Genomic DNA, 17,032 nt, shown 5'->3' with positions numbered 1-17,032 from the left:
CTGTCTGTTCTCTCTTCGTGCTATTCTCCAACAAAACGGAAACATGGTCCACAACTGCACACATCAAGATAGCTGCGTGATGTAGAGCATCGACATAAACGGTTCCTCACAAGACTGAGAAAATATGTTTAGGATGGTCCTTCAGCGTACTAAAAAGGTTAATAATGTGCATCCATCATGTGTTGAGCAATACCTCGCACTGCGTAGCTATCACTGCTGGTATGCAAATAGCACTGGCCTCTGTCACGAGATAAGGCTCTACAGAGGGTATGCTAGACAGCACTACATCACCGTGGGCCAAGCTCCTGGCACGTGACTCCGAGGACCTCTATTGTCGACCACCAGGCAGTTGTAGATGGAAGCCAAAAATTGCTAACAGATCACACGCTCAAGTTTACATTTATAACATATCGTTAGGTGCTAGACTCCGAGAGCCGAGTTACTAAAAAACAGACTGGTCTCTACTCCAATCTGCTACCGGCCTCTCCCAACACGGCAAGCGGTAAACCCCACAATGGCACACACAAAGACAGTATTTGATCGCATAGGAGAGAGCAAGAAAAGACTCAGTCAGGTCCAAGGAAGCTTAGACAGCTTCTATCTACCTGCCATAAGCTAGTGAAGACCTATTATGCAAGACAATTCTAATCAAATGGGCCACTCCCAGACTATAGCATGCACCCCATTACACATTCTGTATTGGCTCGTGTTGATTAATATTGCAAGTATCACACTCTGTGGTATATTCTGTCACTTTAATAAACTTTCTTTACCTTACATGTTTACTTATATTATGACTGCCCGAGCGGCTCATAAACATAACCAGAAGCCGCCATACAGCATTGAACCTCTGTTACGGTGCCGGCCCCTGTAGAATAGGTTACGTCGATTATATTTGGTATATGTTTTACGCTGGCCTGGCTCTTTTAATTCACGTAGTATCCTTTTATGATTTGCTTGATTATTTATTTTTTTAACTGTGGCATTGTTGGTTAATGGGATACGTGCAGTAGAACGATTTGTGACTATAGGGTGTTATATATCATTTAATATCACCTGTTGTATTTGGCACGAATACATTTGATTAGCAGATTTTTACTCCTCTGACCTTGACTTGCCATAACAAAGGGTCTTGAAATACTTATTGCCTCAAACATTTCAGCTTTTCATTTTTTAACTAATTTATAACATTTCGAAAAACATAATTCTACTATGACATTATGAGGTAATTGTGTGTTTTAAATTGAGGCTGGTGAACAAAAAAAGTGGAAAAAGTCCAAGGGGTGTGATCCTTTCTGAAGGCAATATATATCTATATAATAATGTGTAGGAAGTATGTGCGTGTGTGTGTGTATGAGAGAGATATTTCACGTCCTCTGGAGTCTGTAATATGTTCTCAGGTCCCTGGTCCGTTCTCCATCCGTTGTCACTCACAGGGAGCAGGAAGTTCTGGCAACCGCCATCACCACCATCGTCCCGGCAACACCCCGACATGGCATCCCTGCTGCAAGCTCTGAGGTCATCTGGGACACACAACAACAATAGAGTAACACTCGGACCATAGCTTAGAAATACTGACATTAAAGAACTGTATCTTCCATTTGAGCTGGTACCTGAGCAACATGGTTGGGGATTTAGTGCTTGTTCGGAGGCAAAACGCATCATAAACGCTCATAGAGAAACCAATCTAGTGGGTGGTGTTTATCTATGTACATCAGTATTTTGGACTGACTCCAAGTTGTGACAGTTATAGACTAGACACAGTAATGTAACAAACCTGTAATATACTGTATCATCTCTAAATGCCTCTCTACCTTGGTGCGAAGCAGGATGAACGGGGGCCAGGGGTGCTCAGACAGGGCGATCCTGAGGAAGGTAGGACTGAGAGGCCAGGAGAGACGATGATCCAGGGCGTCGGAGGTGACACGTGTTCCATTTCATGAAGTCCTTACAGCTGCCAGCACCTCTGCTTTCAAGACTGCAGCACATACAACAGGGCAAATACACAAACAAACATTGATACGAAAGCGTTTTTTATTTATATCTATTTTCTTATTTACTTTGTATAACTTTTTGTTTTTTTTTGGTTTTTCTTTCTCCTGCAGTAAATGTGTTCCATCAAAAGGCTGCTACCATAAGGCTGACATGTTTTCTGTTATTCTTACGAAATTCTCATGTTGGACGGGGATGTTAGTCGTGGACTTGCGAACCACTGATGAAGAGCAGCTCTGTTTCTACTCACAACGCCTACAGGTAGGAATCAGAGACTCGGAGCGGAAGTAGGGGCATACACATTCTAAGGAACACACAGGGACAATTATTTTACACAGATAGATAATTTAGATTTACCCACCAAAATCATTTTAGTATATTGAAAGCCAAGATATAGTGTAAAACTTCTGAGGGATCTTCAACTGTAGTACAAGGAGAGAGGTGGGCATTTATTAAGAGGTATAAATGTTTCCAAGAGTGGAACAACATACAACATGTGATTGGCCTCAATTCTCATCTCTGATGCAGTAGAGACATATGTGTTAACTGCTAGAGTCCAAACTGGGGAGGGAACAAACAAACATCATTAAAATTCAGGTGATAAAGTGTTGGGATCAAGAATAAAGGCTGCTACGACCACCTCTGTTAGGCTCTCTTTCGGACAGGGTTTCCCTCGCGCCAACTGTCACGCTCAGCTCCCACTCTTACTTCTCAACAAACCGTCAGTCATAAATCATATAGCATTGTTGAAGGGCCCCAGAATGCAACTCGTGCCATCTCTCCAAGATTGTCATCTGCTACTGATTTATCTTCCTGAATGACAGGTTACGCAAATCCATTTAACTCATGGGAAAGGAAGTGAAGAAGCCAGAGCGAGCATGATAGATGCTGAGCTTGATGTGCTGTCGTCTTCGTTTGGGGAGCGGAGGCAGTGTCCTAGAGGGCCTGCCTTCCGAAAGTATTCATCCCTCTTTGCTTATTTCTCAACACTGGTTGTGCTACAGCCATGAGTTCCAAAGAATTCGTACTTACATTAAATTATTTTATAAAGCCTTTTTACATCAGCCATGACACAAAGTGCTATACGAAAAACAGCCTAAAACCCCTCAAGTGGGCGCCCTCAATCGATCCACTCCTCCGAGGAATGTGAGGGACTCAGTCATCCAGACTAACCACAGGCCACGAACCTCGCGATCATATATTTGAGCAACTAGGAGAGGAAGAGGGAACTCGTTTTAGAACATGTTCTTCAATGAAGAAAAATCACAATATATGATCCAACGGAAGTAAACTACGATTTAGCATAAGTATCCGTCATCACACGCGCATTGAGAAATTCCTGCAGCAGTTGACTAGTCTAGGCAAAAGGAGACTCCCACCTCTCTGGGGCCAAAATGATTAGCGCAGCGTGCAAGTCGTCTAGTTCTGGGTTCCCGTCTTGCGAAGAGTTGTTCTTTGCCAACAATGACCCATGTCGCTTCGGTGGATCGATAATCTCATGAGTGAAAAGGATATTGTAGTTCGATTAGTATAGTTCAATAGATAATATGTTCTCTGATTGAAGACACTCTATATATAACAACTAAGTTGGTGGAGCTTTGGGTTATGTCTCTAAATCCAAATCTGCCGTGTTTGGAGCACGGGTACCGAAGGATGAGTACACCACGACAGAACACCACCAGCCCCCAACATCTGTGAAGCAATGGATGGTGGCACCAGGAGACCATCATTTCTTGTGGCGGAATGACTGATTTTTCTTGCAAACAAAGGCGCGGTTAATTAGGAGTCATACGACGGCAATAACTGGGTACTGCAGGTGGAGGATGGATGGGCCCATGTAATCTTGTTTCAGGACAATAAAAAGGTTGCGTAGATTTTTTGTGACCATACCATTTTATCTCCTTCCCCATTTTCAGTTAAGATAGCATGTGAATATGGGTCGTGGCTCGGTCTTCCAGCATGACAACGACCCGAAACACACAGCCAGGCAACTAAGGAGTGGTCCGTAAGAAGCATAAGGTCTGGAGTGGCCTAGCCAGTCTCCAGACCTGAACCCAATAGAAAATCTTTGGAGGGACCGAAAGTCCGTATTGCCCAGCGCACGACGCCCTCACCGAAAACCTAAGGATCTGAGAAGGTCTGTATGGAGGAGTGGGCCAAAATCCCTGCTGCAGTGTGTGCAAACCTGGTCAAGAACTACAGGAAACGTATGATCTCTGTAATTGCAACAAAGGTTTCTGTACCAAATATTCAGTTCTGCTTTTCTGATGTATCAAATACTTATGTCATGCAATAAAATGCAAATTAATTACTTAAAAATCATACAATGTGATTTTCTKGATTTTTGTTTTAGATTCCTTCTCTCACAGTTGAAGTGTACCTATGATAAAAATTACAGACCTCTACATGCTTTGTAAGTAGGAAAACCTGCAAAATTGTCAGTGTATCAAATACTTGTTCTCCCCACTGTACAGCACAAACAGATCTTAGACCAGGCTCATAGACCAAGATATACAGCACAGACATACAATATCTCAGACCAGGCTCACAGACAGATCCCAGACCAGGCTCACAGACAGATCACAGACCAGGCTCACAAACAGATCCCAACCAGGCTCACAGACAGAGCCCAGACCAGGCTCACAGACAGAGCCCAGACCAGGCTCACAGACAGAGCTCAGACCAGGATAAGACACATAACAAGAAAAGATAATGTCAGGTCTTAATTATTGGTACCCTTGAGAAAGATGAAACATTTTAGACCTGACTGTACAGAGAATAAGAAGAGCAGAAGGTTAGGGCCCTGCCCTATGCAGTCCTCTGCTCCAGCCCAGCCTCTCCAACCCAATGTGTTTTGTGTGTATAAGTACGGTATATTGTTTAGACAAAGCAGAAGACAAATGTCTAATAAATAATAATGCTAAAGTATATCGTATCTTAAGTTCTGAGTTCTCCTACCTGATGAGGTTCCCGTGGCGTCGTCTGCTTCACTTTCCTACTGGACGCCATTGTGGTGGTGATCTCCATAATGGAGGTGGACGTCTCCGACCGGTTGTCCGTATTGGCACTGGACTGTGGCGTGATGGAAGAGGGTGACTCTCCCACCAGTCTCACGCTCCCCTGGATGCGGATGTTAGGATCTCCTTCCGTGGCCATGTTGAACACCTTCAGCCCGTTATAGTAGAGGCCTGAGAGCTGGCCCTGAAACGAGCGACTCCTGTCCCTGTCCCAGCCACCTATCTGTATGGTGGTCTGGCTGTTGAAGATAGTGAGCTGCCGACCTGTGGGAAAACAATGTTACATATATACAACAATGTATGTTGGATGGAATGTGGACGGACTCTGCCACCACTAACTCCCTACTTGTATGTTGAGTCAAAACAGAAATTAAAAATTAAAGCGTGATGAAAAATAATTGCGCATAGGAACACAGATTATTTGCCCAGTCGGCTAATGAGTTGCGATAAATTACCCATTGCTAGAGGCAAGCCTCTCATGGTAATTTATTGCGGTTAGAATGATGGGATGGAACCACACAGACTCAAAGGGAGAAAGAATAAAGCAAAAAGTTGTGGTAAATCAATGTACTGCAGCTTTGCTAAAAGGACAATCAAGTCAATTTAACTGCGGGTAGGTATGCAAATCTAGTATTACTTGACAGCATTGGGCTAAACTGCAATTTATTTATTCCTTGAAATAATAGGAGAATATTAGAAGTGTGAGTTTTTATATGTGATGGAATTTAAAAAGGGACAGTTTGTCTGTGGGAAATTGCCTGTGGTGAAAATAGAGTTGACAGATGTGTCATCTTACAGGCTCCAATTATCCTCTTAGAATAGCTTGACACTTGAATTTCTTTGAAAACACTCACCACTTAAATTTTTTTAATGATTATATAGAAGTTTTAAGTTTCATTATGATAATAAAAAACATAATTAATAGGTATAGTATGTATAGAAGTTTTGAGTTTCATTACTATATTTAACATACAATTCTAAAGTTAAAATTATATTTAACATACATTTCAAATGTTTTGCCAAAGTTAAAATTATTCATTTGACATTTATCATCATCCCAAGACCGCCTTTTAGCAAGAAGTGAATGCAACTTTTACATTTACACTGAGTTTTGAAAAATGAGGGACATAACAAAAGTGTCATTGGTGACAGTAAAATAAAAGGGAACATAAAAACTGAAACAGAACACATCAAAATGAAAAATAATCATGGTGGGAGATACAACTTGGTTTCTAGAAACATACAAAAAGGCATGCACTCAAACTTTTGACTTTTATGATACATTGCCTTGATATTCATTCCCTATACATATTTACAATATCCGTTAAAGGGACTCACTTTCTTTATGCCAATTAATATTGCACTCTATTTATCATTGAACATTTCTAGAAGTTGAATCAGTATGATCCATTATAAACAACCACATATATGTATATATGTGTATAAAACACAACACTACAAATATCAACAGAATGTATAATTTAACTGGACCTTTATTAGTTGATCATTTAGGTATCAAATGACAACAATGTTATAATAATTTATATACATTTTAACAGTGTTGATATTACTTCAGGAAATAGTTAGATTTATGTTTACAGTCCCTTTAACCTGAAGCTGACATCTCTAAAAAGAAAGTGTGCAATGTTACTAGCAAGCTACATTTAGCTGTTTTTAAATTATTTAGTTTTATTGAAGTTTTACTGAACATTAATTTTTTTAAGGTTTATTGGTTACAAAAAGTATTACTGGGTTATGACCAAATTATTTTAATTTGAAGTTTTAATCAATGTTTTTACCTTTGTCGAGTAGCCATTCGTCAACTACTCGACCAAGTCGATATGGGATTCGCTGTCTAGCAATCGCCAGGCGTTCGTTATCATTGTTGCCTTTAAAGTTTAAAGAGACATTTCAGTGGTTAAAGTCTGTAAAGTCAAAGGTTAAATGTCAATACTTAATTCTTGAGCTATAACAACTGCCACAAAGTTTTTAATACGTTTTAGACGTTTAAAATAAACAAAAAGTTACCTACAACATTTCACCGACCCAACTTCACTTACTCAAATCATTTAGTTTTAATTTTAGCCAACCAATTATTCCTATATTAATTGAGAATTAGCACGCTGAAGTTTCAACTAGGTTAATAGAGTTATGTTAATGTATAAACAAAAACCAAATCACAAATTTAAACATTTTCATAACATAAGTCTTGCCAAAATGATTTGCAAAACACATTTTTTATTTCCTTGCTTTCTTTTTGGCAGACTTTTTAGCTAGTTATACATTCCCAGAATGTATTGTTTGTGAAAAACATTCAACGTTTTGCACACAGTTGATGATTTAGAGAACATAACTAAGTATATACATATATAGCACACCCATTCCCCAGTTAAACAAGTTGACTAATAACCAGGTGACAATAAGCCAGCAACAAATCATCAATCAACATAGGCATTTCACAAATCAAAGAAACAACATATTTAGGTGTCAAAATAGGTGCACACATACTGGAACACTATTCCAATAGCAGTGAAGGCTTTGACAATGGCTACACTAAGAGTCAGGGTAATGTCGCTGACGGCTTTGACAATAGAAACACTAAGACTCAGGGTAATGACTCTGAAGGGTTTGACAATAGAAACACTAAGACTCAGGGTAATGACTCTGAAGGGTTTGAACAATAGAAACACTAAGATCAGGGTAATGACTCTGAAGGGTTTGACAATAGAAACACTAAGACTCAGGGTAATGACGCTGACGGCTTTGACAATAGAAACACTAAGAGTCAGGGTAATGACTCTGAAGGGTTGGACAATAGAAACACTAAGACTCAGGGTAATGACGCTGACGGCTTTGACAATAGAAACACTAAGAGTCAGGGTAATGACTCTGAAGGGTTTGACAATAGAAACACTAAGACTCAGGGTAATGACTCTGAAGGGTTTGACAATAGAAACACTAAGAGTCAGGGTAATGACGCTGACGGCTTTGACCATGGCTACACTAAGGAGTCAGGGTAATGACAATGAAAAGGATATCAACACTCTCATCCTCTCATTCCCGGTAGACGTACATGCAAATGAGATTGATAACAACAATAATCTCCTTAATTGCTTTGAGTTTAACCAGTTTTTCTGTAGATGTCAAAAGCAGTGTGGCTTGTGGGTGGATAAAATAAAAAACAGAAACTGTGAGAAACAGATAGAGAGATTAAACTGAACCAAACAATACTTGAGAGGAATAGAAGGAGCTTGTGATAGAGGCAAGAGTGGTGAACTCTTGGTGTTGATGAGACCAAACTCTGCATCACGCTTTGGATGCGTACCAAATAGCAGTGGTGGAAAAAGTAGCCAATTGTCATACTTGAGTAAAAGTAAAGATACCTTAAAAGAAAAGGACTGAAGTAAAAGTGAAAGTCACCCAGTGGAATACTACTTGAGTAAAAGTCTAATGGTATTTGGTTTTAAATGTACTTTAATTATCAAAAACTAAAAGACAGGCAGCTGTCTATCGTTGTCTCTGATTGGGGATCATACTTAGGCAGCCTTTAGCAGCTTTAGTTTGTGGGACCTTGTTTGTGTGTAGTTGCGTTCTGCACTGCATGTAGCTTCACGTTCTGTCCTGCCTGCAGCTATGGAACCCTGACCTGTTCACCGGACGTGCTACCTGTCCCAGACCTGCTGTTTTCAACTCTCTAGAAACCGCAGGAGCGGTAGAGATACTCTTAATGATCGGCTATGAAAAGCCAACTGACATTTACTCCTGAGGTGCTGACTTGCTGCACCCTCGACAACTACTGTGATTATTATTATTTGACCATGCTGGTCATTTATGAACATTTGAACATCTTGGCTATGTTCTGTTATAATCTCCACCCGGCACAGTCAGAAAAGGACTGGCCACCCCTCATAGCCTGGTTCCTCTCTAGGTTTCTTCCTAGGTTTTGGCCTTGGAGAAGAGACTTTAGACCAACATACCTGGTCACTGATCACAATAAAGCTGGTCATGTGGTCCACCAATCAGCACATGTCTGTGTCCCACCAACCTAACCAGCATGAGTCCTCTGTGGTCACCAAGCACACATGCCTGTCATGCTGGTTATCAACAACCCCCTGTACTGTGGAGTCGCCAAGCAAATGATACATCGAGTGGCAACCCTCTGTCACTGTGGTCCAACAACACCTGTCCCTGTGGTCCAACCTGTCCTGTGGTCATAACAACAACAACTGTATGTGGTCCACACAACACCTGTACTCGTGTTCCCAACTATGATACTAGTAGGTCAAAAGCAACAACATCGTCAATGTGGTCAAGCATCAATCAATGTCATACACGCCCATGAGTCCATACCAGAAACATGACTCACGTGGATCAACAACAAAGTGCTCACTGTGCGAATCAACACAAAACAACTCGTCACTGCGTGGTCACGCTGGTACTGTGGTTAAAGATACACATGTCCTAAGTGGTCCACCAACAAAACCTAGCTCACTGATGGTCAAACCACAAACTCTGCTCTGTGGCTCAACCAGAACAATTGATAAGTGTCAAGAATCAAAAACTAATAACTGTAGGCCAATCCTGTCATAGTGGTCCCACCAACAAAAATGTCACTAGGTGGTAACACCAACAGCCTGTCCTCCAGTGGTCCACCAACAACTTCCGGTGGGCCAATCAACCAATCTGTCACTGTAGTCCCCACAATGTATGTGGTAACACAACTGTCCTTGTGGTCCACAACCACCCCAACTGCCACTGTGTCCAAAACAGCAAAAGTACTGTGGTCACCACAACCAGCATTGTTACTCGGGTCCAATAAACGCCACAGCCGTCAATATGGTTAACCAACCAGCATCCTGTCATGTGAGTCAACAACGCAGCACCTTGTATGTGAGTCCACACGACAAACTGACTGCTGGATCCCACCAAACCAAACCTGCCACTCCGGTCAACACCAGACGATCTGTCACTGTGGTCACAAACAGCATCCAGTCATAGTGGTCAACAACAAACAACCTGCCACTGGGTCCCAACCAGCATACCTGATCACTGTGGTACAACTCAACAGCTCATGCGTCAATAGTGGTCCACCACCATGCAATCCTGCACTGTGGTCAAAAAGAATCACTCGTACTGTGGTCAACACAACCAAGCAATCATGATCAACTGTGGTCATCAACCAGAAACCCTGTCCTCGTGGTCCAACAAACCAAAGCCTGTCAATGTGGTCACACCCACAACATGTACTGTTGCTCCAACCCAACACAGTTCTCACTTGTGGTACCAAAACAGATCTGTCACATGTGGCTCAGCAAGCCCCAGAATTACTGCATGGGATAACACAACACACTGGTCACTTCGTCGGGTACAACAACATCCCTGTCATGTGGTCGAGAAAACACCCCATCTGTCACTGTGCGTCAAGCAAACAGGCATCTGTCATTGTGGTCAACAAAGCAACACGCTTGCACTGTGGTCAAGCAAACCACAGATCCTGTCAATGGGTAACACAGCATCCCTGCTACTCCGTGGTAAACAACGCCTGTGTGTGGTCCAACAGCAACCCAACCTGCACTGTGGTCCAACAAACCAACACTGCCACTACGTGGTAAAAGAACAAAACCACAAACTCCTGTACTGTGGTCCACGAATCAAAATCCTGTAGCTGATGGGTCAAAAGCAACCACAACATGTATCCGATGGTAACAACCCGTGTACTAGTGGTGATGACCACCAACACAACTGCCACTGATGGTCCAACTAACTAACATCTGTCATGTAAGTCAAACTAACAGTAGTACAGACGTGGTAAACATCAGAATTATCGGTGGCCAACAACAACACGCCCTGTCACTGTGGTCAACCACCAACATCTGGTACTAATGTGGTACAACAACAACTGGTCACTGTAGGTCAATCCAAACACATGTAATGTGTCGAAAAATCCCTGTCATTGATGGCCAAAAGCCATGTTCATTGTGGGATTAACCAAATCCCAATTCTGTACTGATGGCCACAACAGAAATGCCGGTAACTGGTCAACCCAACAGCATCTGTCCAGTCGTGTATACAAAAACCAGAATCATTATCATGTGAGTCAACACCAACACCTTCACTGTGGTCAACAACATCCTGTCATGATGGTTTAAACCAACCAACAACCTGCCACTGTGTCCAACCAACCAGATGCCTGTATGTGGGTTCAATCACACAACCTGTCCGTGGTCAACGCAACCAACAACTGTCATGGTGGTCAAAACCAACTGTCTGTGAGTCAACAACCACACTCCTGTACCTAAGTGGTCAAGCAGCATCCTGGTCACTCGTGGTACAACTAAACAAACAACATTGCAAACTGTGCGTCAACCAACCAGCTCCGGTCACCTGTGAGTCAAACTAACAGCGTCACTGTGGTCACAGACCACATCCACTGTTAGATGGTCAAACAACAGATGTACTGTGTCACAAAGCCTCGTCATGTGGTCCAACAATCAGCATATAAAGTCTCGTGGTACAAACACCAACCCCAGCCTGCCATGACTCTCACTGTGGTCACATACAGTCTGTAACTGATGGTCAAACACATCTGTACTGTGGCCACACAACTTGGATCACTAGATGGTACAACCCAATCTCATGTGGTCAACAAATGTCCATGGGTCACACCGATTCATACATGTCTACTAGTGGTCACAAAACTCAGCAGTCCTGTCACCTGTGGTCATAACAGCATGTAACTTGTGGTCCAACAACACAAACCTGGTTCACTCAGCGCGTACCAGCAACCAAAAGACATGATGTCCATATATGTAGGTCCACAAACATACCACCAACAAAATGTCACTGAGTCTCATATAACAATCCAATCATTCCTGTCAAGTGGTGCCAACCTAATGCAGCATCAAATAAGCTATAACAGTGGTCCAAACAACCATCTGACCTCGTCACTGTTGTCCAAGTAACATCTGTACAGTGGTCAACACACATCCCTGTACTCGTGGTCCCAACCAACACGTGTAACTCGTGGTCTACAAAAGCGAAATCCTGTCGGGACACAGCATCGTCTAATGTGTTTCCAACCTGATCTGTCGATAGTTGTTCCAAACAACAGCGATCGTAATCAATGGTGCAGCCTAACCGAACAACCTGCATGTGGTAAACTAACCAGTCGTCACTGTGTACAACAAGTCAGCAATCGATGTCACTGTGGTCAACCGACAAAGCGGTCAACTGTGGTCACAACAACAATCACATGTACCAGTGGTAACACCAACAAATGTACTGTGGTCCACAACAAATGACTAACTCCAAGTGGTCACAATCACGTCTGTCACTGGTGCGTCCCCACCCAACTGTCATGTGGTCTAACAAGCAACATGCTGCACTCGTGGTCAACCAACAGTCATCCTGGTCCTGGGTCCAACCAACAGATATCCTGTACCGTGTTACAAGCCAACAGCATCTTTCCTGTGGTCACACACCAACCAACAACTGACCCTGATGGTCAGATCAACATCCCTGAATCACTGTGGTTATACCAACAACAACTGCACATGTGGTCCACAAAGCATCCTGGTCATGTGGTTCACTAACAAAAAGATGTACAGGTAGAGTCAACAACACACCACCTGTCATGTGCAAACAAACACACAAACCTGTCACTAAAGTGTCCAACCATCAAAAATACATAGTCACTGCTCGGTCCAACAAGCATCATGTCTAGTGGTCAAATACAAACACCTGCCATGTGCTCAAACAAAACAGCACTGTCATGTGGTCAAGACAAAAGCCTGTAACTCCGTGGTGAAAACCAGCATCCCTTCACTTGTGGTACGAACGCAACAGCTGTCACTCGATGGTCCAACGACCAGCCTGTGAACTGTGGTCGTAACCAATACAGCCAATATGTAGTGTGGTCCTATACAGTAGACGCTGCCACTGGTGGTACAAACCCAGAGCATCTGATCATGGGTCCAACCAACCCACTGTCACTGTGGTCAACCAAACAGACCTGTCATAGTGGTCATCCCAAACATCTAGTCCTCGTGGTCAACACACCAACCCACCTCGTCACTGTGGTCAACAAACCAGCTCTCGCTGTATCTGTAGGTCACAACCAGCATCATGATGAAATGTGGCATCAAACACAGCTGTCACTCCGTTGGTCCCACACACAACCTGTTCACTAACGTGGTAAGAACAAAACTGTCATGAGGTCAACACCAACAACATGTGCACCTGTCGTCACACAACGAAATCCCTAGTCAGCAGTGGCTGAACCAACCGACTCATTATGTGGTCCACAACCATCACATAAACCTGTATAGTGTCCAACTAACATCCTGGTCAGTGTGGTACAACCAACATTCGAATCACGTGGCTCCCACACAACACGCTCGTCAACTTGGGATGTCTAACACAACAAATCTGTCACTGTGCGTACAACAACATCCTTGTACACTGGTTACCAACAGCATCCGTCACATGGTTCAACAAACCCAGCCATCTTGACCAAGTGGTCACCATCCGAACAAACTGCACTGTGCGATAACAACCCAATACCTGTCCAATCGTGGGTCCAGCAACAAGCAACCTGCACCTGTGGCCAGATCAACCAGCCTCCTGTCATCACTGTGGTCAACAACCAACAACCTGTCAACTGTGGTCCAAACCCAACCAACAGTCGTACTCAGTGGTCACCACATCCAACAACCTGGTCAACTACGTCGGTACAACCAACCCAACATCCTGTGCACTGTGGTCCCAGAACCCAACGCTGTACTCGTGGTGACAGTCATCTGTCCTTAGCTGGCTCGCAACTAAAAAACAACTTGCACTGTGGTCAACAACCAGATTCCTGTCACTGGGTGGTCAACCAAGCAGCTGTCGGTGGGCCACAGACCCAGCACCATCCTGTCACTGATGGTCAAGCTCAACAAAGCCTGTCTCGTGGTCACCAGCCACGGTGTAATGGTGGTCAACTCAAGCATCAATGTCTGGTGGTCCAACCACCAACCATCCTCTGTAGGTCCAAACCACATCCTGTCAGTGTGGTCCAACACCGCTCTATCCTGTGGTGCAAGCATCAGCATATGTCCACGTGTCAACAACAACAGCCTGCCTCTGTGTTCACCGACATGCTGTCACCTCAAGAGTGGAATCAACCCAACAACTGTCATAGTGGTCACAACCAACAACATGTCTGGGTAAACCAACAACATGATGTATCCACGTGGTCAACAACCAGCATCATGTCCTGCTGGTCAAACAACCAGCATTGTCCATAGTGGTAACACGGACGAGCTGTCATGTGGTCCACCAGACCCAGCATCATGTACAGACAACGGATGGGCTCAAAACGCATGTAGACGTGTAACTCACAAAGCGCACGATCTGATCATGGTGGGTACAAACACAACCAAAACAACTTCATGTGGTCAAACAACAGCACTACTGTCTCTAGGATGGTCCATACACAAAGCCTGATAATGTGGTCCGAACAAGAACTGTCACTCCCAAGGATGAGTAAAAAGAAAATCTGTACTGCCGTGAGATCATAATAGCCAAGCCTTGAATCATGTGGTCTACACAACCAAAGTGGTTACTCTGTGGTCAAACGCAAACGGTAACGTATTAGCCACTTGGGTGGGCTTTTCAACCAGTTCGGAGGAGTAGCGCGTCGGTTAGAGTTTATGGATGGAACGGCTAGTGTTCCAACTCTATATCTTTGTATGACCTGAGTCTATGCTGATGATTAGTTTTGTTGGAGGGCATGATAAGGGGGGACAGTGAGAATACCCGAGACACTCTTTGCGATCCGAAACTGGTAGGGAGCCATATAGGAATATTTACTGTGGGTGAATTGCCCTTAAGATAGATTGAAACATGGTCCCGTTAGGTTATTTGTTTTGCGTTCGATTATGTGGTAACCAATAGATACTGTAGACGTAGTGTTCGGTTGTGTTGAGCGGAAAGGAACAATAAAGTGGAAGCAAGGAGGGCCGTATAGTGCGGTTTCGTGTTAAATGTGGGACACACGTGCCAATGGGCATAGGATGCGTGTAGGTTGGATCATAGTTGAACAGAGCTTGTTTCTGAAGATGCTGTGAAGTGCTTAGACAGAGACAAGCAGGTTAGGGGCATCACTGTTTTGTGTTATGCAGATACCTGGGATCAGCTGGCACAGTATTGAATGTGGGGTTAGGTTCCCATTCAATTCAAAGTCGAATAGTGATGTGTCTTGTGCTACTGCTCATCTGAACTCGGTACAGGAATGTATAGGCTTGTACAGCTAGATCACTCGTGATTCTGACATATATGCACTCAGGTTTTAGAGTTGGAGCTCACAGCTCGCACAGGACATCCGTGTATGAGCCTCCTCGACTCTCCAGTGTGTGCCCTCACCAGTTGCTGTGTAGACATTAGATACAGGGTAGATACTTTACTTGTTGTCTGTATCTCCTGTAAGGCTGATCTCCTAAGTCAGAATGACAGTTCACTATCTTACCTTTCACCACCAGACCTTCCTGCAGCCTCCATGTGATGTGTAGACAGGGAAGATACAGGACAGAGAGGGAGAGCAGGGTTCACAAGCCAAACCCTGTCCCTGTCTATCCCTTAACTCCAACTGACATGATAAGAAGAATCCTTTGCAAGGCCCCTCCATGCCCCATCTCATCCTGTTGAGTCAGACTTAGTTCTGTAAGATCTGCCTTGAGTCATGAGCTCCGAGCCTGACCTCTTCAACCCTGCAACCCTGCTACTATCCATCCACTCCATGCCTCTCGCTCTCTCTCGCTGTCTAACTCTCTTTTTCTTTCTCTTTCTGTCTCTCTTTGTCTCTCTCTCTCTTTGGACAACTCTTTCTCCCTCCCTCTCTCTTCTTCTTTCTCTCTCCCTCTCTCCCTCTCTCCTCTCTCTCTCTCTCTCTCTCTCTCTTCTCTCTCTCTCTCTCTTCTCTCTCTCTCTCTCTCTCTCTCTCTCTCTCTTCCCATCCCCATCCCTTCTCCAATAATTGATGCTGTTCGTTCTTGCTCCACACTCCACACACAAATTACTGTTAGTCCCCTGAACTTTACCTGCCCACACAGAATTAATGTTCTGATGTGACAAAACATTGTCAATCTGCCGGAAGATGGAGCGAGTCAGAATTCAATCTCAGAAAAAGACCATGGCCGTGGGTAAGAACAAGGGAGAATGCACTCAGTGCAACGATCACTGTAGTGAAGACCTCTTTTCTCTTTCTGTAGATGTGATTGGTCTTGAGAAAGACCGTGTCCCAAATAGAACACTATTCTCACATAGTGCACTACTTTTGACATTGTCGAATGTAGTGCACAATATAGGGAATAGGGGGCTATTTGGCAGTGATGTAAAGTACTTAAGAAAAAATGTGTTTCCTCTACTGGATCGGTGTGTTCCCCGTGGGCGGTTGAGCTAATGTAGGCTAATGCGATTAGCGTGAGGTTGTAAACAACAAGAAAAACTCCCAGGACATAGACATATCTGATATTTGTCAGAAATCTTAAATTATTGTTAATCTAACTACACTGTCCATTTACAATAGCTATTACAGTGAAACAATACCATGCTTTTGTTAGATGAGAGTACACAGTATTGAACTTAATAAACCAATTTCAATGCCTTGCAAAAGTATTCATCCCCCTTGGCATTTTTCTATTTTGAACCATTACAACCTGTAATTTAAATTGATTTTTATTTTCATTTCATGTAAAGGGCATACACAAAAATAGTCAAATTGGTGAAGTGAAATTTAACAAATGTAAAAAGGAAAAGTGGTGCTGTCACGTTCGTTGACGGAAGAATCAGACCAAGGTGCAGCGTGGTTATTTGATGAACACGAAAAAATAAAAAAACTACAACCAAATCAAATCAAATCAAATATATATATATAGCCCTTCGTACATCAGCTGATATCTCAAAGTGCTGTACAAGAAACCCAGCCTAAAACCCAAACAGCAAGCAATGCAGGTGTAGAAGCACGGTGGCTAGGAAAACTTAAG

The 17,032-nt window shown here is 43.3% G+C and overlaps 1 protein-coding gene across 1 annotated transcript in view; it reads right to left on the bottom strand.

The window, feature by feature from the left end:
• LOC112072152 (neurexin-1a-beta-like) overlaps nucleotides 1–17,032 on the bottom strand; it is a 58,625-nt gene that overhangs the window by 11,819 nt on the left and 29,774 nt on the right. The window contains exons 4-8 of the mRNA XM_070439675.1: nucleotides 6,809–6,898; nucleotides 4,951–5,273; nucleotides 2,243–2,247; nucleotides 1,815–1,881; nucleotides 1,435–1,523 (exon numbers count right to left, since the gene is read on the bottom strand). Coding sequence (XP_070295776.1) covers nucleotides 1,435–1,523; nucleotides 1,815–1,881; nucleotides 2,243–2,247; nucleotides 4,951–5,273; nucleotides 6,809–6,898 — 574 coding nt within the window. The remainder of the gene's footprint in view (nucleotides 1–1,434; nucleotides 1,524–1,814; nucleotides 1,882–2,242; nucleotides 2,248–4,950; nucleotides 5,274–6,808; nucleotides 6,899–17,032) is intronic.

The sequence above is a fragment of the Salvelinus sp. IW2-2015 genome, unplaced genomic scaffold (assembly GCF_002910315.2).
Source record: "Salvelinus sp. IW2-2015 unplaced genomic scaffold, ASM291031v2 Un_scaffold1837, whole genome shotgun sequence".
In the NCBI taxonomy this organism is placed as follows: Eukaryota; Metazoa; Chordata; class Actinopteri; order Salmoniformes; family Salmonidae; genus Salvelinus; species Salvelinus sp. IW2-2015.
The sequence above is the reverse complement of the archived record's forward strand: the minus strand, read 5'-3'. Positions and strand labels throughout refer to the sequence as shown.